This window comes from Cucurbita moschata, unplaced genomic scaffold (assembly GCF_002738365.1).
Source record: "Cucurbita moschata cultivar Rifu unplaced genomic scaffold, Cmos_1.0 Cmo_Scf00044, whole genome shotgun sequence".
Taxonomy (NCBI): Eukaryota; Viridiplantae; Streptophyta; class Magnoliopsida; order Cucurbitales; family Cucurbitaceae; genus Cucurbita; species Cucurbita moschata.
In genome coordinates, this window is record NW_019268560.1 from 263,711 (window position 1) to 290,708 (window position 26,998).

Below are 26,998 nucleotides of genomic sequence, written 5' to 3' on the forward strand. Positions count from 1 at the left end.
TTTTAGCAATTATTGCCGTAGATTGCATCTGAGCTGAGATCTTAATAGGTAATCTAATTATAACCTTTATCTTTAGTTGGTTATCAATTTTGTATCGGAGCCTACTCTAGAATTGATTTTATATTTCATTTATGCAATTGTTTATCTTTCTTGAAACCTGTCCATTTATTTACTTGCTGCCATTCAACCATCTAAAGCTGGAATGGTTATGTTAGATTTTTTTTTCTCATAATTTACCCTTGAAGATAACTTCTAAATTTTCCCGAATTATGTACAAAGGAAAGTTATATCGTTCTCAAAATCTTCACGACCTTTCTTTTTGGAATTCATTTTTTAGTGTGCAATTCTATCCAAAAATATCTTTATGTCTCTTCTTTTTTTGTTTTTTTTTTTATTATTATTTTGCTCCTATTTCATAATCAACTTGTCTTGATTTCCTTGAATAGCCAGAACTATCATAATTTAGTCACTTTCCGAAATAGCCTACCTTTGTGTGTAATAAGCACGAGTGTCCCTGAGTGTAAAATTAGTGAGTTGAGTGTGTGAGGTCCTAAACATATTTAACTACTCTTTGTACAATCATGAACCGAGACGGAGGAAATGGAGGGGAGATTAATGAAGCTAGGTGGATAGAAGCAAAGGTCAGAACTATTACTCATTTGAATTAAGTTATTAATACATCGACAAGACTGGATGGAGTGAATTGAAATAACTTTAGGTAATCTTCAAGGAAGGGAAGTCCTTGAATGAAGGATTTGAAAATGAAGAAGATGACAACGGGACATAGTCCTAGGAGAGGGAGAGATATCAGTCGAGGGAGAGGAAGGAGTAGAAGAAGGGGTAGAGAAATTTTAGCACCAAAAAGAATTGAGAGGGAGTACCAATATGAGAGAGGAGAAGAAAGAGGAGTCCGAAGAGTAAATCTTAAAATTCCAACTTTCCATGGGAGATCTAATCTAGAGGAGTATTTGCAATATTCGAGAAAATTGAGCATGTTTTCGATTGCAACAATTTCGTGAAGAAAGAAAGTTGAAGCTTGTAGTAGCTGAATTTTGTGATCATGCAATTATATGGTAGACATCTTTGAAATTAAAGTGGAGGAGTAATTATGAAGAACCAATTGAAGCGTGGAAGGAATTGAAGACATTAATGAGAAAAAGATACATTTCTAAACATTATTCTCGAGTACTCAAGCAAAAACTCTGTACTCTGCAACATGGATCTAAAAGTGTTGAAGAATATTACAAAGAAATAGATGCCCTTATGAATAGAGCATGCATTGATGAAAACGAGGAGGATACAATGGCTAGATTCCTTGGTGGGTTAAACCGACAACATGCTCATCAAATTTATAGGCAAGCGTACTTTGATATGCAAGAATTGTTACACCTTGCTGTCCAAATCGAAGGGCAACTAGTTTGGGAGAAGGATAACTCCAAGAGGTATGCTATTTCTAAGTCTACTACTTTCAATATTTGGAAAAAGAATGCAAATATTGAAAAGATAGATTTCAAGGTTAGAGACATGTATGAGCTTGACAAAAAGAACAAAATTTAGAACTCCAAAGGTAAAGAGAAAGTGGAGGAATACAAGGAGGTTCAAACTTGAAACTGATCATGAGCTCACACAAGTTGACTTGGATTTCAAATGACAGAATCGAAGGATAAATTCATGACAACAACTTAAGCTAATCAGATAAGTAGCCTGACTATAGGATAGTCTAGAAAATTGTATGAGTTGCGATGTATGTTTGATTGCGATGACGTATGCGATATTTATGACTTATGATGTATGAGCTGAATTGTATGATGTCGTACGCTAGTTATATGATGATGTATGAGTTATGATCCATGATGATGTAGGTGAGTTATATTACGATGTATGATGTACTTGACATGCTTGATGCATTTAATGGCATTATGATGATGTGATGTTTTTGCATGACGTTCGCCTTAATATGACGATATTTTCCATATTAAGTATGTTGTATGATGATGATTGTCATATTGCATCATCTCGATAGATCGACCTGGACACAACCCTAAGAGCATGAAAAACGATATTAGTATAAATATCTAACGAGCATGTGTTACTAAATGTAATAGAGAGATAGGACTAGGGTTGTGTTAGAAGAGATGTTAAGATCAGAATTAGAGGGACCTCATGCATGTTATGTGTACATAAGCATAGGTATACTTTCCCTTGAGATGATGAGTACGAATGTGCACAGTATGATGATGAGGGTGTTCATAGTGAACATGACACCAGAGGTCCGCTGACCTCCGGACGTCGCTACAGACAACTAGCTTGACAAGAGAGGGAGTAGGGGGTGTGTGAGCCGCTTGGAGATTCATACTCGCATATGTGGGTTGTGTGTAGGGAAGTATTACACATCCATAGTAGTCCAGACTGGAGGCCACCCCTAGTATGAGAAATAGACAAAGATAGGTCCCTAGAGCATGATTGCATGTGTTTGCATTTAGCATAACCCCTATAGTGGGGTCATTTACTGAGTATTCTTAGAAATACTTAGGTCGTGTGTCACATCATTTTTCATGTAAAGGCACGGCGCCCATGTATGGATAATGGCTGCATAGCGAGCAGAGACCATAGCACGTGCATAGGATAGATGCATATTTAAATTCATAGTTTTAGATTAGAATAGGTTGTCTTCCATTTCGTCATTTTAAATTATTTTGTATTTGTTTTCATTATTGGAATTCCAGTATTTCGTTTAAAACACATAAGACCATGGCGGAGCTTTCCCAAAGATGAATTTGTTTAAATGTTTTTGACATTTATGCTAGAAATGATATTTTTTTTAAGAGTTATATTCCGCATATTAGTTGAATATGAGACGTTAGAGCAACCTAAGTAGAAATTTAGGGTTGTTTATAAAGAAATGAAACTTGAAATTTAAAAAATAGACTAAAATTTCAAAATATTTTTATTTATATATGATAAAACAATATAAAAGAATAACCTAAAGCATAAAATATAAATTTTTTATTATTATTTCATATTCGAAAATTGTAAGGGATTAATGAATAGTTAGGTAAATTAACAGGATAGAGAATTAAAACTAGTAAGATCTTTTGACAAATAATACGACTAATTAAGTAAAATTGAATTTTTTTTTTTAATTTTTTTTACCTTTCAATAAAAATTAAAGATTTTTTTTTTCGGTGATTTTATTTCAAAATTTACTAAAATTAAAAAATATCTTTATTCATTTCCATGAAAAAATCAAACCCAAAATCCGACTATTAAGTTTTATATAAAAAAAGTGTTAAATGCTTAAATGAATAAATAAGAAGAAAGATGAACTTTGTTCTTAAATAGCAGTTTGATGTTCATTTATGGTGCGAGGTCGAGGATCTACTACGAATACGGATAGAGTGGGAAAGATTTCTCCCCGTTCTCTATAAATGAAGACAAGATTATATTTTCGATCTCCCATCTCTTTTCACTGAATCTATATTTAGACTCCACATAGTTTCTTTCACATAGTCGTGTTCTCTTTGGCAATAGATGACAACACCTCATTTGCTAGTTTGTATCTCGGTTTGGTGAATAAATCTCTATTTTATCACACTTTAGACTAATTTTTCTATGATGGTATTTTCGAGTGATAGAATACTTGCAACAATGCGAGTGAGAGAACTTGTACAAAACACAAGCTTTTTCGGTCACACACGCCGACGTGCATGCTCAATTGTCTTAAATTCTAGCCTACTTGCCTCTACACTTGACCAAATTATCTAGCTCGACCTTTCTCTTCTCTAGGTCAAAGTTTCTAGTGTGTAATGTCATATCTCATCATCATCTCGGTTTCTAACAATACAATTCATGCATCGTGATGTCATTCCATTTCTCGAGACAGCTCAGACATCTTGACTTGCTCAAATATGTCTATTGGAACCGACCCATGTGTCACTTGACTCATTGGGTCATCCCAAACATCTATCCATCCGAGTTCTTAATGGGGCATCAATCATCTCGTGTCCATACCATGTCATTTATGGACTTTGTATTGGATATCGAGTGTCTATACCAACCTTCAACACATAAGCTAGGGTACAATGCAGGCACACCCGTGTCGCCCAACACTGTCCTTGAAAGACTCATTTCAAAGGAAGATGTCTGAGACGCTCGTCCTACAAAGCTCTTCCATGTTGTGACACATGTATGTGCCACAAGGTTGCTCGCTTAAGCCATTAGAACCCAGGAGGTGGTGGAGAGCTGACACCATGTCTCCCCCTATAATACATTTTGAAGTATTTTCAATCCTTTTGGAGTAGACGTCATTTTGGAGCGGACATATGGCCCCATAGAACGTTAGTAAGATATTCAAGAGACACTAAGTTTGGTGAGTTTTCATCTTTCATATAGACAACATCAATTCCAAAGTTGCATGACGAAGCTCATATCGAACCCCGACTTGTGAGGTTATGGCCCAGAGCCTTATTTGGCCCTCTTTGAGCTTGTTTTTGAAGCTCGTGTCACCTCGTTCTCTCCAACCTTATGCCTCAGCTTCGCTTTAATGCACACTTTTCTTGGTGTGTTGGATGATGCATTGTCCTCCTTGGTTGCATCGGGTATATCTTGTTAGATAAATCTCTATTTTTAAGTTAAAAGTCATCCCTATTTTTAGTTAAAGCCACAAATTAAGTTAAGTTGAATGGCACGTGAAGTGGAATGCCTCTAATTGAGTTGCCACTCCTTCTCATTTTTAGTATATAAATGTTATTTAAATATGCCAATCGAATGAGAAACAAATCAACGGGTATTTGGCAGAATCTGAAATACGTCTGTCTCTCTCTCTTGTGTTTTTCCTGTTTTTTCTTCTTTTAACAATCAACTATTTTTCTTCCAACAATCGACTGAAGGAGGAGCGAGTGTTTGCCCAGATCGACGAAAGAGGCGAGCAGCAAGAGCACCGACATGGGTCCTCGACACGGGGGCAACAAACCATATGACCGGGGCCAGGTCTGCACTTTCCGAGCTTGACTCGAAGATTCGCGGGACGGTGAAGTTCGACAACGGCTTCGTCATCGAGATGGAAAGGCGTGACACCATCTTGTACATCGGCAAGGGAGGCGATCAGCACAAGCTGACCGACGTCTATTTCATACCGAGGCTCAAGGCTAACCTTGTGAGCGTGGGTCAACTTGATGAGGTCGGCTGCTATATTTTCATCAAGTGCGGGCTGTTCAAGATCTACGATGATCGACGACGACTGCTTACGCAAGTTCGGCACACGAAAAATTGTCTCTACATCCTTGAGTTGGAGATAGAGGTAGCACGCAATGTACGGGCACCTAAGTTTTCCTACTCTACAAAAACTACACAAGAAGGAGATGATGTAAGTTTTGCTGACAATTGAAGGTGTGAACAGGCTGTGCGACGGATGTCTCAGCGGCAAGTAGAAGCGCACCCTCTTTCTGTCTCAGGCATCCTACCGCACCAGTGAGTTATTGGAGCTCGTGCACGCAATATCTCAGACAAGACCCTCTTCCTCCTATTGGTCGATGACAAGAGCCGCTTCATGTGCCTGATCTTCCTCCAAGCGAAGAGTGAGGCGGCAGAGGCGATCAAGCGCATTCAACTGTGCGCGGAGGCCGTATGCGAGTGTTGCGCATGGATCGAGGCAAAGAATTCACGTTGTTGCGTTTCAGTAAGTACTGTGACAAGCTCGGTGTCACGGTCATGCTCGTCCAAGGCATGTTGCCCATGGCCGCATGCCCATGACAAACCCAACCCTTTATGTCTTTTCATATTCTAGTGTTTTACTTTAGTATTTCCAGGAAGTATGACGTTTCAGAAATATCATGGCGAGACCTGTCAGACATGAAATGTCTCAGAATGTACTATAGGGGGATACGACTAGTTGTCAACTTCTCCCTACCCAAGGTTATATACTGTAAGCCGTTTTTATTTCTCTCTTACTTGCTTATATAACATCTCTTTCAAAAATCTCTCTTTCGAAAATCTCTCTCTGCCCTCGTTTTCTAAAACCTTCTCTTAAAATCGAGGCCAGAGGCTCGAGCATACGTCGCTTGGCTGTAGGCGATGCAAAAACGAATTGGCTTAGCTCACTTGTCATTGGAAAGTGAGTGCCGCACAATCGCAAGTCCGCTGCCATCAAAAGTGCGATTGTGACAAGTGGTATCAAAGCTTTATAAGCTCCAAAAAATAGCAAAGACCGAAAACATTTCGATGACAAAGTCGACACCCAAATCACAAGTCGACCGGCTTACTTTAATAGAGGAGGAAATGCTATTCCTCAAAGAAGTCCCTGACACCATCCGCTTCCTAGAAGCACAGGTGACAGAATTGAATGGAAAAGTCATAGAAATCGACGCAATGGGTAACCGCCTGAATGGGTTGCCATCGGAGAACTGATGTTTTGAGTGACCTCACTCGAAGAAAAAGTTGCTCCTACAAGAAGCCCAAGACCGTCTGGTAGCCCCGATAGCTTTGTTGCGCACAAGGAGGGACGTGGCGAAGAGTTCGACGTGCTACAAAATACAATGATGAGTTTGTTCAATGGATTAGCTGACGAATTTAGAACAACGATCGATGACATCCAAGAAAAGATGTCCGTCATGAGCACCCAAATTGAGGTGACCATGAAAGTCGTGGAGAACATCTCGGTTGGGCAAACTAATACAGGATCCAACAAACTGAAGTTCCCAGATCCTAGACCTTTCAAAGGGAACCGGGATGCCAAAGAGTTGAAGAACTTCATTTTTGATGTCGAACACTACTTCAAAGCCACACTGGCTTGTACTGACGACATAAAGGTGACAGTAGCCTCGATGTATCTCATAGACGACGCCAAACTTTGGTGGCGTATGAAGGTGCAAGACATCGAGAATGGATTGTGCACCATAGACTCGTGGGAAGACCTCAAGAGAGAGTTGAGGGACCAATTCCTCCCCGAAAACGTAGAACATCTAGCAATGGAAAAACTAATAGCTCTAAAGCAAACTAGAAGCATAAAGGACTATGTCAGACAATTCTCAACCCTGATGCTAGATATCAGGGGCACATCAGAGAAAGACAAGGTGTTCTTTATAAATGGGTTACAACCGTGGGCCAAAACAAAATTACACGAGAAAAAGGTCCAAGACCTAGCTACCACAATTGCCAGCGCCGAGAGACTCCAAGACTATGGGAGCGGAGCGAGTTACCAAAGAAAAACAATACAGGCCCCAAACACTGGAGGAAAAACATATAAACCGCCAGGTTATCGAAATGGAAGCCCCAATAGGCCAAACAGAAATAATGACAGACCAAGCGGGTGGACAAATAGACCTCCTCAGAACAACCAAATGGGGACATCTCGAGGACCTTACCCTCAAAGGAACCACCAGACGACACCTTTATAATGCCTGTTGTGTAAAGGCCCCCACAAAGTGTCCTACTATCCTCATCAGGCCTCTCTCAGTGCACTCCAAGTGTCCATTTAAGAGAGCAACGACACAAGAGTCGAGACTATGCTAGACAAGAAGGAAAATCAAGACAACCCCCAAATGGGCGCGCTCAAATTCTTGTCAGCCCTCCAACGGAAGGTCGACCAGGAGATAATAGAGAAAGGGCTCATATTTGTGGATGCGACAATAAACTCTCGACCGAGCAAGAGCACCTTGATAGACTCAGGAACAACTCACAACTTCATCGCCGATCAAGAAGCACGAAGATTGGGACTCACCATAGAAAAGGACCCTGGAAAAATGAAAGCTGTCAACTCCGAGGCCTTGCCTATTGTGGGAATTTCCAAAAGAATCCCCTTCAAATTAGGGGCTTGGACAGGAGACCTGGACCTTGTCCTAGTTTGCATGGACGACTTTGACATGGTACTTGGGATGGAGTTCCTCCAGAACGAAAAGTTATTCCAATGCCACTGGCGAAATGCTTGGTGTTCACAGACTGCAACCCTACACTAATACCTGCAAGCATCAAGCAGCCAGGTAATCTTAGAATGATCTCGGCCATACAATTGAAAAGAAGATTCGCACGAGAGGAACCTACATTTATGGCTATATCACTGATGGAAGAAGTGACCACTGAGGAAACTATCCCAAACGAAATCAAGGAGGTACTAAACAGTTAAGCTACACAAACATTACCACCCCGTCGAGGCATTGATCAAGAAATTGAACTCCTTCCCGGGGTTAAACCCCCAACGAAGAATGCATACCGGATGGCTCCCCTCGAGCTAGCCGAATTGAGAAAACAACTAGATGAGTTGTTGACAGCAAGATTCATCCACCCGACAAAAGCACCTTACGGAGCCTCCGTACTATTTCAGAAAAAGAAGGATGGGATGTTGCGTCTGTGCATAGATCCTTAAACAAGGTGACGGTACGCAACAAATAGAGCCTTAAACAAGGTGACGGTACGCAACAAATACCCGCTGCCGATAATATCTGACTTGTTCGACCAACTTCACGGGGCCAAATACTTAACAAAGTTGGACTTACGATCAGGGTACTACCAAGTACGTATCGCCAAGGGGGATGAGTCCAAGACACGTGTGTAACAAGATATGGGGCCTTCGAGTTCCTGGTAATGCCCTTTAGCTTGACAAACGCCCTAGCTACGTCTTGCACGTTAATGAACCAGGTTTTCTATGAATACTTGGATTAGTTCGTCATAGTATACCTCGACGACATAGTTGTATACAGCACAACCCTTGAGGAACACAAGGTGCACTTGAAGCTGGTGTTTGACAAGCTGCGGCAGAATCAGTTGTACGTCAAGAAAGAAAAATGTATCTTCGCACAAACATGCATCAACTTCCTTGGACATGTCATCAGCTGTGGACAGATCGGTATGGATAGCGATAAGATAAAAGCTATCCAAGAGTGGAAAGTCCCTACTTCCGTATTCGTTGTGCGATCCTTCTTAGGATTAACAAACTACTATAGGCGGTTCGTCGAAGGGTTTTCACGACGAGCCGCCCCATTAACAGAGCTCTTGAAGAAAGACCACCCCTGGTCGTGGTAAAATAAATGTCAAATGGCCTTTGAAGATCTCAAGGCAACCATGACGAGGGGTCCTGTCCTCGGGTTAGTAGATGTTACAAAACCATTTGAAATAGAAACAGATGCTTCCGACTTTGCCCTAGGTGGTGCCCTTATTCAAGAAGGCCACCCCATCGCTTATGAAAGTCGTAAGCTCAATGATGCCGAATGGAGATACACTGTCTCTGAAAAAGAAATGTTAGCTGTAGTCCATTGCCTACGAGTCTGGAGACAGTATCCCTTGGGATCACAGTTCATAGTGAAGATGGATAACAACGCCATCTGCCATTTCTTCGATCAACCAAAATTGACGGCAAAACAAGCCTAGTGGCAGGAGTCGTTGGCGGAATTCGACTTCAAATTCGAACACAAGGCAGGGAAGAGTAATCAAGTTAGCCCATATTCATTCAAGTAAGATCGACAGATCGATGCGCGACATCATTAAAGAACATTTACACAAAGACCCATCGGTCAAAGCCATCGTCGAGCTAACTAAAGCTGGGAAGACACGACAGTTTTGGGTCGAGGGAGACGTTCTAATGACTAAAGGAAACAGATTATACGTCCCAAGAACGGGAGAACTGAGGAAGAAGCTCATTCAGGAATGTCATGATATCTTATGGGCCGGACACCCTGGGTAGCAAAGAACATATGCCCTAATAAAAAAGGGGTGCTTTTGGCCGAATATGCGAGATGACATCATGTAGTACATCGAGACGTGTCTCATCTGCCAACAAGACAAAGTCGAGAAAGCCAAAGTCTCGGGACTCTTGGAACCTCTACCTGTGCCAACAAGGCCTTGGGAAAGTGTATCTCTGGACTTCATAACACACCTCCCAAAAGTCGGGGAATATGACGCCATCTTGGCTATCGTAGACCGGTTCTCAACATATGCGACGTTCGTCCCACTCCCAAATTATGCTCGGCTAAACTAACAGCCCAACTATTTTTCAAACACGTTGTCAAGTTATGGGGCATTCCGTCGAGCATCATCAGTGACAGGGATGGTAGATTCATTGGCACATTCTGGACCGAATTATTCGCCTTCTTGGGAGCGACTTTAAACATCTCCTCAAGCTATCGTCCTCAAACCGATGGACAGACGGAATGATTCAACTGCTTGCTCGAAGAATACTTACGTCACTTCGTCGACGCTCGCCAGAAGAATTGGATACAACTGCTAGATGTCGCCCAATTCTATTTCAATTGTCAAACGAGCTCGTCTACGGGGAAGAGTCCCTTTGAAATTGTAAGTGGACGACAACCGGCCCTGCCCCATATTATTGATCATCCTTATGCAGGAAAAAATCCTCAAGCTCAAAACTTCACAAGAGAATGGAAGCAGACAATAGATATAGCCCGGGTATATTTAGAGAAAGCTTCCATGCATATGAAGAAGTGGGCGGACAAGAAGCGTCGCCTCCTCCAATTCTGATAAGGAGATTAGGTCCTCATCAAGTTGAGACCAAAACAGATCAGATTTTGCTGTCAAAAGGACCAGAGACTAGTTCAAAAATATGAAGGCCCGGTTGAAGTCCTTAAAAAGATCGGGGCTACCTCCTACAGAGTTGCGCTACCCACATGGATGAAAATCCACCCAGTAATTCATGTGAGCAACCTAAAGCCCGATCACCCTGACCCGGACGACAACCAACGAAATGTAATCACGAGACCGAGCATCGATCTGAAACAAAGAGACAGCAAAGAAATAGAGGAGACCCTAGCCGACAGGGTTAGGAAGATAGGAAGACCTGTACGGACGATTCGCAAATTCTTTTTCAAATGAAAGAATCTCCCTACGGAGGAAACCAGGTGGGGGAGGATGTCACAGTCATGCTCGTCCAAGGCATGTTGCCCATGGCCGCATGCCCATGACAAACCCAACCCTTTATGTCTTTTCATATTCTAGTGTTTTACTTTAGTATTTCTAGGAAATATGACGTTTCAGAAATATCATGTCTAGACTTTTCAGACATGAAATGCCTCAGAATGTACTATAGAGGGGATACGACTAGTTGTCAATTTCTCCCTATCCAAGATTATATATAACGTCTCTTTCAAAAATCTCTCTTTTGAAAATCTCTCTCTGCCCTCATTTTTTAAAACCTTCTCTTAAAACCGAGGCCAGAGGCTCGAGCATACGTCGCTTGGCCGTAGGCGACGCAAGAACGAATTGGCTTAGCTCACTTGTCATTGGAAAGTGAGTGTCACACAATCGCAAGTTTGCTGCAATCAAAAGTGCGATTGTGACACTCGTCATGCAGCGGCACCTAACGGCGCCCTACTCCCGTAGAAGAACAGGGTGGTGGAGTGCCAAAATCAAACCATCGTCGGGACGGTAAGATCACTACTGATGACGATAGGGATGCCCGGGAGGTTTTGGAGCGAGGTGGTCATGATGGTCGTCTACCTCCTCAACCAGTTGCCAATGCAAAGCCTCGACAGGAAGACGCCACACGAGGCATGATACAACAAGAAGCCAACGGTACATCATCTACGAGTGTTCGACTGTGTCGCTTACATGAAGATCACACGTCTCCATCTCACCAAGCTCAATCTCAGGGGGCTGAAGGTCGTCTATATTGGCTACGGACTTGCGAGCAAGGTGTACAGACTCTATGATCCTGCGGGGGGCAAGCTCACGTGTCACGCGACATCGTCTTCGACGAGAGCATCTTCTGGCAGTGGAACGACGTGATCGAGGTGGACCAAAACCCAAATCAATTCATGGTGGTGTACTTAGTCATCGAGCTGGGAGAAAGAGAAGCGTAGCATTGGGCACTATCACCGCCGCCAACAGTTGCACCAGGCATGACTACGCCAACACCAACCACAACTCTTGCTACGCCTCCTGAACCAGTGGAGTTTGTGAGATCATGTACTACAGATTCGATGCTGGATGCCAATCACGATGATGGTCTGGCGGCCAGGTACTAGAGGATTGAAAATCTACTGGGAAGAGGTAAACCACTGGAACTGGCGGTGCGCAAGCTCGAAGAAGAGGTGGCCGAACTGCATGCCATCAGCGCCGATGAACCGAACTCCTTCGCCAAAGCATAAAGGAACTTGTGCTGGCTGAAGACAATGCAGGAAGAGATGGCATCCATCACTGCGAAAAGGACGTGGAGTCTGGAGGACATGCCATTAGGGCATCGAGCCATAGGGCTCAAATGGGTGTTCAAACTAAAGCTTAACAAAGAGGGAGAAGTTGTGAAGCACAAGGTCTGTCTGGTGGTGAAAGGCTACGTTCAGAAACAAGGAGTGGACTTCGAAGAGGTATTTGCGCCGGTGGCAAGGTTGGAATCCGTCCGCCTGTTGCTGGTGATTGCGACACATTACTCTTGGGAGGTCCACCACATGGACGTGAAGTTCGCTTTCCTAAATGAAGAGCTGAAGGGGACCGTCTACGTCTGACAACCACCTGACTTCCTGGACAATGACAACCCCGACAAGGTACTGCGCCTGCACAAGGCACTCTACGGGCTTGGGCAAGCACCACAAGCCTGGATCGCAAAGCTCGATAGTACCCTGCTGTCGCTGAAGTTCAAGCACTGTGCCTCTGAGCATGGCATGTACACGCACGACCACAGTGAGCAACGACTGATCGTGGGAGTGTACGTCGATGACCTCATAATCACTGGAGGCGACATGGAAGTTTTTGGAAGATTCAAGAGGGAGATGTCAAAGAACTTCATGATGAGCGATCTCGGCATGCTCAACTACTACCTCGGCATCGAAGTACAACAGAGTACTACCGGCATCACCATCTATCAAGGTGTGTACGCGATGCTGCTGGACACAGCTGGGCTAGCACACAGTAACCCTACAAGAACGCCAATGGAGGTCCAACTCCAGCTAAGGAAGGTCGGCACTACGACGGTAGTCGACATCACCAATTACCGTAGCATTATCGGGAGACTGCGCTATCTGGTAAACACAAGCTCTGATCTTGCTTTTTCAGTTGGATACATAAGTAGATTTATGGAAGCACCTAGGGAGGAGCATCTCGTGACTGTCAAGCACATCCTGTGCTATGTGGCCGGAACCAGAGGCTGGAGTATGAGATACTGTGCAGGGAGAGGCTGGGATGTGAGATACTGGCCGGTGAACTTGATGATCGTAAGAGTACCAGCGGGATGATTTACTTCCTCTCAGGCGGCGCAATCTGCTGGCAATCAACTAAACAAATGGTAGTTGCTCTGTTCTCTTACGAGACAGAGTACATCGCCACTTCGACGACGGCCACACAGGAGGTCTGGCTTGCGCGATGGAAGAACTCATCAGAAGAGAAGGCAATCCACCAATGCTATGCGTGGACAACAAAGCTACGATTTGCCTAATAAAAAATCCAGTTTTGCACGATTGGAGCAAGCACATAGAAATCAGATTCTAGTACATCCGGGAATGTGCAGATCGGGGACTCATCAAAATTGATTTCATCCATACAAAGGAACAGCTTGGAGACATCTTCACCAAATCTCTGGCGCAGGTGAAATTTGAAGAACTTCACTCGAAGAACGGAGTTCAAACAATAAGGTAAATATACCACAGGGCTCTAAGAGAAGATTGTTAGATAAATCCCTATTTTTAAGTTGAAGTCATCCCTATTTTTTAGTTAAAGCCACACAATTAAGTTGAGTGGAATGGCCACGTCCAAGTGGGATGACTTTTATTGAGTTGCCACTACTTTCCATTTTTAGCATATAATTGTTATTTAAATATGTCAATCGGATGAGAACAAATCATCGTGTCTTCAGAATCTGGAATACGTGTGTCTGTCTCTCTTCTATTTTTTCTGTTTTTTCTTCTTCCAACAATTGATTGTTTTTCCTCCGACAATTTCCTCACAGCAAATTGCTTAGTCAAAAGACATCAAGTCTCAGCCTTCACAAGGCCGAAAGGATGCTAGTTGAGGGTCACCACCTTGTCTGTCCACATGTGGGGTCACAACCTACTACCTCTATAGTGAGGTTGTGACCCCCACTTAAAGTCGTCGTCGTTCTCAATGACTTAATCGAGGGCACAATCATATCGTGGATTGTGACACTCTCCTCCACTTAATCTTTGCATCATCCCAATGGTGATCCAAACATTGTATTTGCTGCTAACTTGACCCGCTAAATTTCATTGCGCTCTAGAACAAATATGGAAACATGTGCACTACTTACGGGCTATTCCACTGTCAGACCTTCTCTCGTTCTTCGAGACTCACTTCATAAGAACTAAAAAAAATTGCTCAATCATTGCTATCCCACTAAGGACCTAACTTTGCCCTCTTCTTGGATTTGGCCGAAGACACACCAAACAAACCATAAAAAAACTAGTATTGTCTTTGGCCTCAAACATCGTAGTCTCTAAGCTGTATAGATATTTTTATCATGATATTTTCTAGTCATGGTCACATCCATTTTTGGTGGCAAGGTGGACTTTGTGTATCACAACATCTTCTTTTCATGGTCACAACCCTTTTCAGAAGCAAGGTCGAGAAGCTTATAACATAGCCCTATATTGGCAATACACTGCATCCAACTTTTCATCTAGGCTACCTTCATATGGCAAATCTTGCACCGATGCTTCTTTGGTCTTATTATAGCTTTGTTCTCTATGTCACTCACATCTAGCCTGATGCTATTCAAACGGATTCTAGTCTCGACAACTCTTGTGAAGTCACCCACCATCGGCACTAGGTGATGACTCAAGGAACATATGTATGCTCACTTCTAGGAGAACTTCTCTCGAGTGAGCAACCCATTCTCTCAGGATCTCCCCTACTTAACTCAGTTGCCTCACTTGCAGCGACGTCATCCACCCATGTGGACTTGTGTTGTGCCCATTTTTGCACTTGACTGACAGCATGTCTCATTTGAACCTCGACTTCTTTGCTTGCAACTAAAGGAATTATTCCTCTCATGAGAATGACTCTTTCAAAAGCACCCTACCTGTTACATCTTTTGATTATCTATTGCCAAGTTTTGAAACTCCCAAGCTCTTAGCAAACGAGCTTGGTTCGTACTTCACTGACAGGTAACAAGCTTATGAAGTTTTCATTACCCTTGGGTTCATATTTCTTACTGTCTTGTCCAACTTAGACACACAGAGTGTGGCTCTAATGCTAATTGTCATGGTCGTATATCTTTAACCATGTGACGTCATGATTTTGACACACTCATGACAAGCCTTAAGGGGTACTCAAGCCCCATTCTTTTCTTTTTGTTTTTGGTTTTGCCCATCTTTATGGCTTTGTCGGACCTTAGGCGAGGTTCGCCTTTGCCAGCGGAACACAACTTATACAAAATCTAAACTTGTTCGGTCACACACGCTGTCCGTACGTGCATGTTCAATCGTCTGTGACTCTAGCCCACTTGCCTCAAGACCAATACAAGTTATCGGGCTCGAGCTTGCCTCTTCTCTAGGCCAATGTCTATAGTGTGAAACATCACGTCATCATCATCATCTCAATTTTCAACAACATGACTCATGTATGGTAATGTTATCCCATGTCTCGGGACAACTCGGGCATCTTGGCTGGCTCGAACATGTTTATTGGGACCGATCCATGTGTCGCTCGTCTCATTGAGACATTTAGAACATCCTTTCATCCGAGTTCTTATTTGGGTTTGAACTCTCCTATGTCCATGTCATGTTATTTACGAACTTCATATTGGATAGCGGATATACCAACCTCCGTCACATGGGCTAGGGAGCAATGTCAACACACCCATGTCGTCAGACATTGTACTTGAAAGGCCCTGTTAAGAAACTCAAGGGATTTGATCTAACAACCTTATTAAAGAACAAGATCTTTAGATCTAAATTATCCAATAACCTCAAAAAACAATAAATAATCAACCCGAGGGAATGTTTTAGAATGAACTACCTTGATGATCATGATCAAGAGTAAAGAAAACTCGTGATTCAAATTACTCTACAAGATAACTTGATTACGACTACTTGAATGACTTTAACATGCAAATCTAAACACAAGAAATGAAGAGGAACAAGCTTATGACTTAAAGAACATAATATGAACATTTATAGTCTTCCATGAATGAGTATTTATAGCATGGAAATAACACTTAAATTTACCTATAATAGAAATGTTGTAATTCTCATGTCCATCACGGGCAGTAAGACCTTACAAAAATCCATAATCTTCAAAAGAGGAAGTTGGCGGAGTTGATGGGTATGGGCTTGAGTCACCTAAAAAGTACTCACATGAGGCAGTCTCTTTAGCAAATTTAGAGCCAAGTTCTCCACGTACATCAACAAGTCAATGGTTTATCTAACAAAATCAACAATTAAAAGGTCTATCCAATAAGATCACAACTTAGAAACTATTCCAAAAAGATCAATAAATCAAAGGTCGATCGAAGAAGATCACCAAGTCCATTCGAGATCACGCGTTCGAGCTATTAAGTCAATTAATATGTGAGTTACTCCATCCAAATAAAGTTACAATCAATTAATACCAAAGGTAGAAAAAATGAAAATCATGAGTTTTAAATCTTGCCCATCTAAATATGCTTAGCAAGAAGTAAACTTGTGGGTGTAGGTCGGAGTTAAGCTACACTGCAAACTTTCAACAGGTCACTATTTACTTCACTAATATGCGCTTTACTATTATGTACGCATATTAGTTGTAATTCAATATTGAAAAGATTATAGCAGCTATTGACATAGGATCTAGACAATGACATTTATTAATTGACCCAAGACATAGAGCAATCTGTTGTAAGATTTAAGGGAGGGTATAAGAATGAATCGAGATAAACATTAACTACAGATATTGATGGAAACTCTTAAAGAGGAAGTTATTAATGTAAGAATAAGTTACGACAAGTATTATTTCAAGTATTTCATCTGCGTAAATGGGTCAAGTCAAACCAACCCTCTCCTAAAAATTGAAAGCTCAACCTCGACCTAAACTCAAGCATATCGATTCTTAGCCAATGGATGGGTCTGAGGTCGACTATAGCAAAGACCATAACCTCACTGAATTTGGGTCAATTTTAGCTCATCCGATCATTGAATATTAATGTTTTTTTTCTTACATTTTTTGAATTAATATTTTATGATTACTTGATAAGATTATTGATACTATAAAGTTTAGCTTAGTATTTTATTTTTTAATTAGAATTTAACACTTCTAAAAATTCTTATGAACTAAAAACTATAATATTTGGATGGTAAAAATAAACTTAAAAAAAATATATTAAAAAAAAATTAAATATATAAAATATAATATAATATAAGAAGAATTATTGGTATAAATATAATTCGATCGACAATCTCAAACGAGTTGATGGACCAAATCTTTAAAATGATGATTCATATCCAATCTAGTGAATAAAAATGAATTCAGTAGTGCTAGTCAAAATTTGAGTTTGATTCGAACATGAATCGAGATTGGACCGCTATTTTAGCGTGTTGATGTGTATGTATCGATTCCTTAACAAGCAAGTGAGGTTGATAAGTATGTTTTATAGAAAGTATTAACATTATTGTCGAACGTATTAATGTTTAGAGGCTAAACTTGAGAACCGGGAACGCAATTTTTTCCTTTCTCTTTTTCCCTCTCTTCTTCCTTTCTTTCCTATGGCTCACCGTGGAGATTTCGAGTCCTAACTCATTTCTAAAACTGTTGACCATATTTGAGTCTACGTGGGAACAAAAATTTGAACTATTAAATCGCGTAACAACAAGTAATAAGTAAACTATCGATTTCACATGAAGTTAAGATGAACTTTTTACTCAAATATTTAGGAACTACGATAACGTCAATAATGGGTATTATTGTTCGTTGTTGTTTAATAACAATACTAATTGTGATATAGCAGAAAGGAAACGTGAGTAACAAAATCAAATCGGATTAAGACAGTGGATAAGGGTCTGTAATCTCAAGTGGTTATATTTCTATTAATGGCTACAATATGGTCACACAACGGGCTATATTCTTCTTAGAGTACTAGAGGATGCTAACTCCCACCTAATACCCGAAAAATGCATAATAAGCTTTTACGAGCTGGTTCTTTCTCACAACTTTCTGCCGACTAACTTTGAGTTATATTAGGTTCAATATCCCTATAACTATCAACATAAAGTTTTCTCGAGAGAGACCGTGTGATGTTGGTTCCACGTCTAATACCCAAAACATAGAAGCCACATTCTCGTTCTTTGAGTTTCTTCTTTTTTGAACTCCGACAATTATAGGGATATTGTCTTTGGACAAATTAGGGACTATGACCAAAAAAACTTCGTTCTTATTCCTACATCTTTGGAAAGAGATTACCATACATTTGTAGAAGGGATCGAGGCCTAACACGACTAGACACAAGTGTCCAATTGAGTTCTCAAAGGTGAGGTTCGGGAAAAAAAATTATATTTTCAATTCGAGCCTTAAAGCTTAAATTGTCCACTAGGACCCATTCATTTGTGTTTTTTTTGGAAGCTTGAGGAATATTTTTATAGAAGGAATCGAGGGCCGGTAATCTCAGGTTGGGGAGAATTTGTACGATTTCATTATCGAGTAGTTTTAATCACATTCTTGAAAAATATGCCCTCCACACTATCTTTTTTCATCATGATGCATGATGATGTACGTGAGTTATATTACGATGTATGACATACTTGACATGCTTAATGGCAGTATGATGATTATGATGTTTTGCATGACGTTTACCTTAATATGATGGTTTTTTTCCATATTAAACATGTTGCATGAAGATGAGTGTCATATTGCATCATGTCAATAGTTTGACCGAAGACACAACCCTAAGAGAATGAAATAGAATATTAATATAAATATCTAACAAGCATGTATTACTAAACGTAACAGAGAGATGAGACTAGGGGTGCGTCAGAAGAGACGTTAAGATGAGAACTAGAGGGATCTCATGCATGTTGTGTGTATATAAGCATAGGGATACTTCCCCTATAGATGATGAGTGTAGACGCGCACAATATGATGATGAGAGTGATCATGGTGAGCATGACACGAGGGGTTCTGCTGACCTCCGGACATCGCTATAAACAGCTAGCTTGACCAAAGAGGGTCCAAGGGGCAGGCGAGCTGCCTGAAAATTCACACTCGCACATGTAGGTCGTGTGCAGGGAAGTACTACACATCCATAGTAGTCCGAACTAGAGGCCACCCTAATATGAGATGAGATAGAGATAGGTACCTATAGCATATTTGCATGTGATTGCATCTAGCATGACCCTTATAGTGGGGTCACTTACTGAGTATCTTCGAAATAATCAGACTGTGTGCCATCATTTTTCAGGTAAAGGCAAGGTACCCATGTACGGATGACGGTGCCATCACGATCAGAGACTGTGACACATGCATAGGGTAGACTCATATAATAGGTTGTTTTGTTTTTATTTTCTTTAAATTTTACAACATTTATGTTATAGATGATGTTTTCTTTTAAAAATTATATTTCGAATTTGAACAATGTATGAAACATTAGTGGCGACTCTAAGTAAGGAGACTAATAGATAATCATGTGACACTCTGTCAGTATCTCTCTAAACTGTGAGGATTGGTGCAAGCCTGGCAACCGCTATCAACATAGTTGTCGTCAGTTGCCAGCGGGTGACGCAAATTTCTTAAAATCATTGGTTTTTATGTAAAATCCAAACCCATTAAATCATTATTTGGTTCCTCAAATTTTTACAAACCAATGCAAAGCCTTTGTTTTATTAGGAGAAAAGTTTATTTTTTACTCCATTTGGGATTCTTTATTTAGGAAGGGAGGACATGTCTGAATTTGCTGGCATTCGATTTACCAGCTAAAAATATGCATGATTAAGACGATAAATGATGAGTTAGGGTCTCTTTCGATAAATTAATTCAAATACGTATAATTGATTGTTGTGCTGTGACTATATGGATAAATGTTCTATATACTACGTTAAATGATTGTTGCAAGAGCATGATACAGAGTTAGATTATTTCAATTTATTATGTCTTATCTTATATCTTGTGATTAGTATCATGCAGCACGATGTTGCTACCATGTGAGAACGGTTAGGGCACTCGTCAACTCACTTCTAATTGTGAACTTATATCTCGAGTGATTGTCTTCATGAAATTTTCAAGATATGGAATCATTCCCATATGATTGACTGTACGATGTGAGGACTAGTAAAGTTGCCGGTAGCTCTTAATAGTGAACCTGCATAAGGGTCGACATTGACACTCAGTAATTTGAGGAGCTAGTACATATCCGGTCATGTCTTGAAATCATTTAATTTGACCCATAAAATAACATGTGGAGATGATAAGAAAATTTTGAACTATTTCTTGGTCATGAAACCGAACAAGAGTCCACATGAATATCCAATAGCTCATATGATATTATGAGGCTTATTATTCAGTACTACCTCATAGATTTATGATAGGTAGGTACACAACTTAGATATTACTTGTCACAATCGCATTTTGGTGGCAGTGGACTTGCGATTGTGCGACACTCACCTACCAACAACAAGTGAGTTAAGCCTATACGTTCTTGTGTCGCCTACGGCCAAGCGACGTCTGCTCGAGTCTCTAGCCTCAGTTCAAGAAAAAAGTTTTAGAAAACAAGGGGAGAGAGATTTCAAAAGAGAGTTTTGAAAGGAGAAATCAAATTTGTGTTATATGGAAATATAAGCAAAAAGCAACAACAACAACTTAATGCATATAACTATCAGGTAGGGGGACGTTGACAACTTCACCCTAAGATCCTGTGGAGAACTCTGATGGGTAGATACGATCTTTGAGGAGCTGAATGATGAGATATCACAATATGATGGGAGCCCCGGCCCATTAAGCCAAATCATTAGAAACTATGTAAACTAGATCGAGCGAAATTGTAAAGATCCAAATAGGGTCAAAACATAAGAGCTCTAAAACCCTACGAAAGCTATATAATAATAACGATTTAGAGACCTACAAGTAGACTACTTATTAAATACGTTTATATTTACTCATAGCTTGCAAGAGCTACATGGCTACAGGAGACAGTAGTTCTGAGTCAGAAGTACTTATGTTATTCTACTTGATTATGAATATATCATCTCATCAACTCATATCCCATAAACAATTTTGAAAAAATTTATCGCACCTTTTATTTAGTGTCAATTCGTAACCGTTCATAACTCAAGTCCCTAAAAAAAAAATGAGCTATTATATCTCAAACCTCGTGTCGATGTTGGAAAGGAAAATAAAGTTGATTGGTTTTTAGGTTTGAGACATATTGACAACAAAGTTGCAATGCTGTCAAAACACTTAATTATATGCCTTATATAAATATTTTGCTTAACACCATTTATTTGGTAAGTCTCTAAATTTTAAAACTAACGCTGAATGCGGTTAGTTCAGTTCAACCACATCTACGGCATAATATTTAACTCAATCCAATCCAATTTAAATAAGTTTATCTCAACTTAAACCGTACATATTGAATTAGGTTGAACGAGTTTTCGGGTCAAGAACGATTTGCTAAAAAAATTTTGGATCCTTATCTTATAGATAGAAAAAAAATTATACTATGAGTTCTAAATATTTTAATTAATTAATTAAAAATATGAGTTCTATATATTTTAATTAATTAACTAAAAATATGAGTTCTAAACATTTTAATTAAAATGTAGGAAAAAAAAAACTTCGAACAGTTAATAAAATAAATTTTAATTAGTTAAATTATACCAAAAAAAAAAAAAACATATTCGGATATTCCTTTTATCAACACTTTCATATACGATATGAAGCATGCGAACCATATAAATATCATATAATATTCGTTTTATACTATGCTTTTCCTCTTATTATTTAAATCTCTCTCCCCTCACTAATAATATGTCATGCTTAATGCTCTTTTTATTTCCTATTAAATTATTAATCTCTAATTTTATTTATTTATTTATTTATTTATTTTTGTTTAATAAATTTTACAGTTTTTATTTGAGTAAAAAATATACGTGAATTAAAAAATAAATAAATTAAATATAAATTATTTATTAGTTTTCCGTTAAATTTTATTTTAAATTTATTGAAAAGGTTTATTTAATGTTGAAGATTCAGAATATGAATTAAGTTATGTCCAGATTAATTGATTTGAAGATCCTAATATCATGATCATCATCTTTGATCCAAACCCATGTACGTCAGAAACTTAAATCCCACGTTTCCCCTTGATTAATTGAATCCTTCTGTAAAATCGTGTATAAATTTGACTGGAAATTTTTAGTTTCCTCGTTGTTCATGCCTTTCTGATCTAGTTTTCCATCGACGGGGAATCAACATGTTGGGTTCGGAATCTCTGTTAGTGGAAGGAGGTGTTCGTTCCGACGTTCAAGAATCGACGAGTAAGCACTACTACTTAGGCAGTGATGATTTCAAATTTCATCGAAGCTTAAGCGTGAATGAAGAGGAGAAATCCAGCGATCTGTTCGAGATCGACCTAGGGCTTGATGTGCAATCGAATCGTAAACTGGAGGATGATTGCGAAGAGAGTTGGTTCTCCTTCGATTTTCGCAAATCGAACCATTGCGTTTACGTTGGGATCGGCGATAACGACGCTTCCAGTATGGCCGCCTTGCAATGGACTCTCGATTTCGCTGTTTTACCATCCAGTATCGTGTATTTGCTCCATGTCTCCCCCGAGATTCGCTTCGTCCCCAGCCCGTGTATGTCCTCTCTCCCTCTCCCTCTCTGTAACAGAGTTCTTGGCATAGAATCACTTTCATCTAACTAAAATTGTTGCGTGTTTCGTTATGAAGTGGGAATGCTTCCGAGGAGCCAGGTCGGTCCGAAGATAGTGGAGAAGTTCATGGCGGAAGAGAGAGCAAAGAGGAGGGAGTTTCTCCACAAATTTGTTGATACATGTTCTTCTGCTCAGGTATAGCACCAGATCACGTTTCGGTTGTTCGATTTTATGATCCAGTTTATACAACCAAATTCTTACAGGTCAATGTGGAGGTTGTGATGATCGAGAGTGATATGGTAGCCAAGGCGATTCTTGATCTTATCTCTCTTCTCCAGATAAGGAAACTGATACTAGGGAAGAACAGCACCAAGGCCAGGTCTCTCTCCCTCTCTCTCTCTCTCTCTCTCTCTAAACAACCAAGTAATTCTCAGTTTCAAAACCTAAATGTTCAAATGTTCTTAATCTCTGTGCTGAGAGTTTGTGAATTCTGGATCATACAAGAAAATGGAGATCGAAGAGAGAAGGAATAGCCAAACAAATACTGAAAAATGCAGAAGAATTTTGTGATGTGAAAATCATATGTGAAGAAGGAAAGGAATCAACCTGCCAAGTGATTGATTCATCTTCATCATCATCTTCTTGTTCTTCTTCTTGTTCTACAAATTTCAAGATCATGAAGAAAGAACATGGCCACAGTGGATTCGTATCTTGGAGGTGTTTCGGTGGTTAAATCCCAATCTTCTTCTGATCCACTGACCTTATGTGAACTGTTCTCAAGCTTTAGATGACAAAAAGTACATACCATTACTTCTGCAAACTGAAAATTGAAATTGTTGACAGGCAAAAACAAGTATTGTCGTTACTAAAAGAAATCAAACTCCAGATAATTATCAGATGATTTGGAGTCAGGGCCAGGTCTGGCCATTACAGTTTTTCCACTGACTGGAGGTGTTGGTGAGGGTATCCGCTCGATCTCGACAGGCTTTGGTACTTCCGGTGGCGAAGCGCATCGTATCAATGCCCAGTTAACACCTTCAAAGAAGGGGTGTTGTTTGATCTCAGTTGCTCCTCGTTTGTAAGCTAATCTATGCTGTGGTTCCTTGACAAGCAATCCCCTGATGAGATCTCTCGCAGCAAAACTAACAACTGGTGATTCAGGAAACCGTAAAGGCTGACCGACGACGTTGAACAACGTTGCTCGATTCCCAGATCCCTTAAAAGGAGTTTTACCAAACAACAGTTCATATAGAAAGATCCCAAATGTCCACCAGTCAACAGCACTTCCATGACCTTCGCCTTTAATGATCTCGGGCGCCAAGTACTCGTGTGTACCAACGAACGACATCGACCTTGCCTCCGTAGGCTCTGCAACGAGCTCTGGCAATGGCGTTACCTGGTTTCCTATTTCAATCTTGGGTTTCCTATCCTTCTTTGACTTGCTAGAGAAAAGCCTGGGAGAGAAGCACATGGTGGGAACTACACAGGATGGCTGGATGCAGGAAGGTTGGATACAAGCCGGTTGAGCACAATAAACTGAATTCTTTCTCAACGCCTCGGACTCCGAACATGAGCCCTTAACCAACGTTGGACTAACAGCACATCTTAAGGAAAGATCAAAATCTGAAAGCATTATGTGTCCGTCCTCCCTCACGAGAACATTCTCGGGCTTAAGGTCCCGGTATATGATCCCGAGCATGTGAAGATACTCAAGTGCTAGGAGGACCTCTGCTACATAAAATCTGCATCAAAAACCATATGCTTATAAGCTTTATGCAGGCAAAGAAACATGAATGTATAGTGATTAAGTTCGAGGGCGACGAACATACTTCACGGCCTGTTCGGGAAAATGCTTCCCGGGCTGTCTCTGCCTTAGAGTGTGCAAGTCTCCCCCAGGGCAGAACTCCATCACCAAGCATGAGAACTTATCAGTTTCGAAATGAGTATACAATGTAGGCAGGAATGGATGATCAAGAGATTGCAGTATTTCTCGTTCGGTCTGAGCACGAAGCAACTTCTTTCGACTCGCTAGAGACCCTTTATCCATGACCTTCATTGCAAAGTAACATTTAGTACCGCTCAACTCCGACAAGTAGACGCTTCCGATATCGCCACAACCTAGTCTCTTCAACAGTCTAAAATGGCCTAATCCCAAAATCCCATCCCTTGCACGGACAGCTTGGATGGCCTCCCATCTCAAGTCATTCGACTTGTGAGGCTTACTGATGCTACTACTAAAGCTGCTACAGCTGCTTTCATCGCTGATATCGCTGCTCGTGCTACCCCGACACACGCTGCTCTTCCCACTCTCAACCATCTCCACACAGTTACTAATCTTACCACTTCCACTGCTCTTAGCAACACTGTTCGTATCCTTCCCACTCTCACATTCTGATGTCTTCTTTTCAGGTTCCACAGAGTCCTCTGCTACACCCCGAGTCCCGGTAAGCGCAGGATCTCGCTGGGTCAATGTGATCTCTTTGGTGCTTGATGAATCACTCAAAGTACACTGATTCAAGGATCTCTGCGTGGAGTTCAATACATCTCCAGAGATAAGTGGATCAGTTGCAGAAGGTTTGGAAGCCGATTTTGAGGCCATTAGAGGTAAGAAAGAGTTGGATTAAAGCAAATCAGATTTGAGAAAATTCATCGAGCAGCACACAATATGAAGAACACTCCTGCCTTCGAATGATGACCTGAAAACTGCATCAAAATGAAATATATATATATATATATATAGAGATGAAACAACATAGAAGAAACAGAAGATTCAAAGGGTAACAAGGAAACCCCAGATCTTGAAATGGAAACCCACAAGCTTCTTCTTCAGTGCAAAGAACAGATCCGTGGGGGAGAAAACGCAACCCCAGAAGCCAAAACCAGAAGAAATGAAAGAAGAGCAAGATGAAGGGAGGAAAAGCATACCTAAAATGAAGGGGAAAGGGAGTTGGGGTTGGGTTTGGTTTGCTTTTGGTGGTGTGCGTGACAGTGGAAAAGGGGGGATGAGAGAAAAGAAGAAGGGGGGTCAAAGGGGTATAATAAAGGAAGGCCCTTTTTCACAAAACAATAATTTTGCATCGGTATTTTGTCCCGGAACCAAAGGGGTCCGAATCACCAAACGACTGCTGTCCACCACCTGTCTGCCCTGCCCTGCCCTGCCCTGCCCTTTGCTATTCCATTTTTCCTTTTTTTTTTTTTTTTTTTTTTAATTTCTTTCTACTCTCATTTTAGGCCCCATAATTTCATCTTAATTTGTGTATAAAGATATGGGCAGCATAAAGGTCTTTTATCCAACAACTTGCTAACTAAAATAAAATGAATAATTAATAATAAAAGGAGGAAGAAGAAAGCCTCTTTTTAGCTTGCCTTTTTTGTTACTACTAAAGTACAATATCATTAGTGTAATTTCATTGGTTTATAATATGATTGGAAATTACATTTTTAGTCCCTAGTTTAATAACATATTTCTGGTGTAGTCTTATTCTCTTTCATTTTTCGATGGGTGATGAGTGTTAAGGTTGTACTTTTTTAATTGTGGGGCATCATGATCTCGACATGCCTATGACAAGTTGTAAAAAAAAAATTTATTCTATATACATTTTTCGTACGATTTTGTGGCTTCGTTAGACTTTAAACGAGGTTTGTTTTCCCTAACAAAATACAATTTGTGCGAAATCTAAGCTTATTTGGTTAGAAATGTTGTTTGGTGTGTATATTCAATCGTCTAGAACTTTAATTGACTTGCCTCTATACTAGGCTAAGTTATATGGCTCGACCTTGCCAATACTTGGGGCTAAGGTCTCTCACATGCATCGTTAGAACTCCTCTTGTCATTTTGGTCTCTATTAACACGACCAACATATTTTGATGTCAACCCAAATCTCGGGATGTCATTAGCTATTGAAACTTAATCAGACATGTTTATCGAGAACGAACCCATGTGTCCTACATATCAATTCGAGTTTTACCAAGGCAAGGACCCCCTCATGTCTACCGTACTAGATAGCATGTCCATATTTCAATCTTTGACACATGAGCTAGAGCACAATGTCAGCACCTGACAGCGTCCTTGAAAGATCCATTTCAAAAGAAGTCACTTGAAACACTCGTCTTACAACATTCACCCTCACTGTGACATATGTATGTGTCACAAAGTAACTCACTACGGCTACATAGCCCAGGAGTAGTGGTTGTAATATGGGTGATGAGCGATATCTTCGACTCCATCTCTTAGTACTACTCTCAATACCCTCATTTTAAAATTACATAGAGGCC

General features: G+C 40.4%; 3 protein-coding genes across 5 annotated transcripts; 2 read left to right on the forward strand and 1 right to left on the reverse strand.

Annotated features, from left to right (window-relative positions):
* Positions 1-6,536: 6,536 nt before the first annotated feature.
* On the forward strand, positions 6,537-7,394 carry LOC111434028. The gene has a single exon (XM_023071324.1). It carries the CDS (start codon positions 6,537-6,539, stop codon positions 7,392-7,394), a length of 858 nt encoding a protein of 285 aa, XP_022927092.1.
* Positions 7,395-12,728: 5,334 nt separating this feature from the next.
* On the forward strand, positions 12,729-23,456 carry LOC111434029. The gene is made up of 6 exons (XM_023071326.1): positions 12,729-12,962; positions 13,028-13,324; positions 22,268-22,706; positions 22,800-22,918; positions 22,987-23,102; positions 23,228-23,456. The coding sequence occupies exons 1-6, from the start codon at positions 12,729-12,731 to the stop codon at positions 23,454-23,456; spliced, it is 1,434 nt and encodes a 477-aa protein (XP_022927094.1).
* A 28-nt stretch (positions 23,457-23,484) lies between these two features.
* Positions 23,485-25,757, reverse strand: LOC111434208 (serine/threonine-protein kinase D6PK-like). 3 transcript variants are annotated; one of them, XM_023071592.1, is made up of 3 exons: positions 25,649-25,757; positions 24,553-25,426; positions 23,485-24,465 (listed from the first exon to the last, which is right to left on the reverse strand). In XM_023071592.1, exons 2-3 carry the CDS (start codon positions 25,320-25,322, stop codon positions 23,589-23,591), a joined length of 1,647 nt encoding a protein of 548 aa, XP_022927360.1. In that variant the 5' UTR covers positions 25,323-25,426; positions 25,649-25,757; the 3' UTR covers positions 23,485-23,588. The 3 variants fall into 3 exon arrangements, with proteins under 3 accessions (XP_022927360.1, XP_022927361.1, XP_022927359.1); XM_023071593.1 differs by having other exon boundaries at positions 25,539-25,746; XM_023071591.1 differs by having other exon boundaries at positions 24,553-25,746.
* Between the last annotated feature and the right edge of the window lie 1,241 nt (positions 25,758-26,998).

What these genes read in the sequence shown, in the direction of transcription:
- LOC111434028 (XM_023071324.1), top strand. Translation starts at nt 6,537, where the DNA reads ATGAGTTTGTTCAATGGATTAGCTGACGAATTTAGAACAACGATCGAT.
- LOC111434208 (XM_023071592.1), bottom strand. Translation starts at nt 25,322, where the DNA reads ATGGCCTCAAAATCGGCTTCCAAACCTTCTGCAACTGATCCACTTATC. An exon ending in TTTCCCGAACAGGCCGTGAA is followed by an intron (nt 24,466 to 24,552) that starts GTATGTTCGTCG and finishes TTTTTGATGCAG; the next exon opens with ATTTTATGTAGCAGAGGTCC.
- LOC111434029 (XM_023071326.1), top strand. Translation starts at nt 12,729, where the DNA reads ATGAGCGATCTCGGCATGCTCAACTACTACCTCGGCATCGAAGTACAA. An exon ending in TCGGGAGACTGCGCTATCTG is followed by an intron (nt 12,963 to 13,027) that starts GTAAACACAAGC and finishes GGAAGCACCTAG; the next exon opens with GGAGGAGCATCTCGTGACTG. An exon ending in ATACATGTTCTTCTGCTCAG is followed by an intron (nt 22,919 to 22,986) that starts GTATAGCACCAG and finishes AAATTCTTACAG; the next exon opens with GTCAATGTGGAGGTTGTGAT.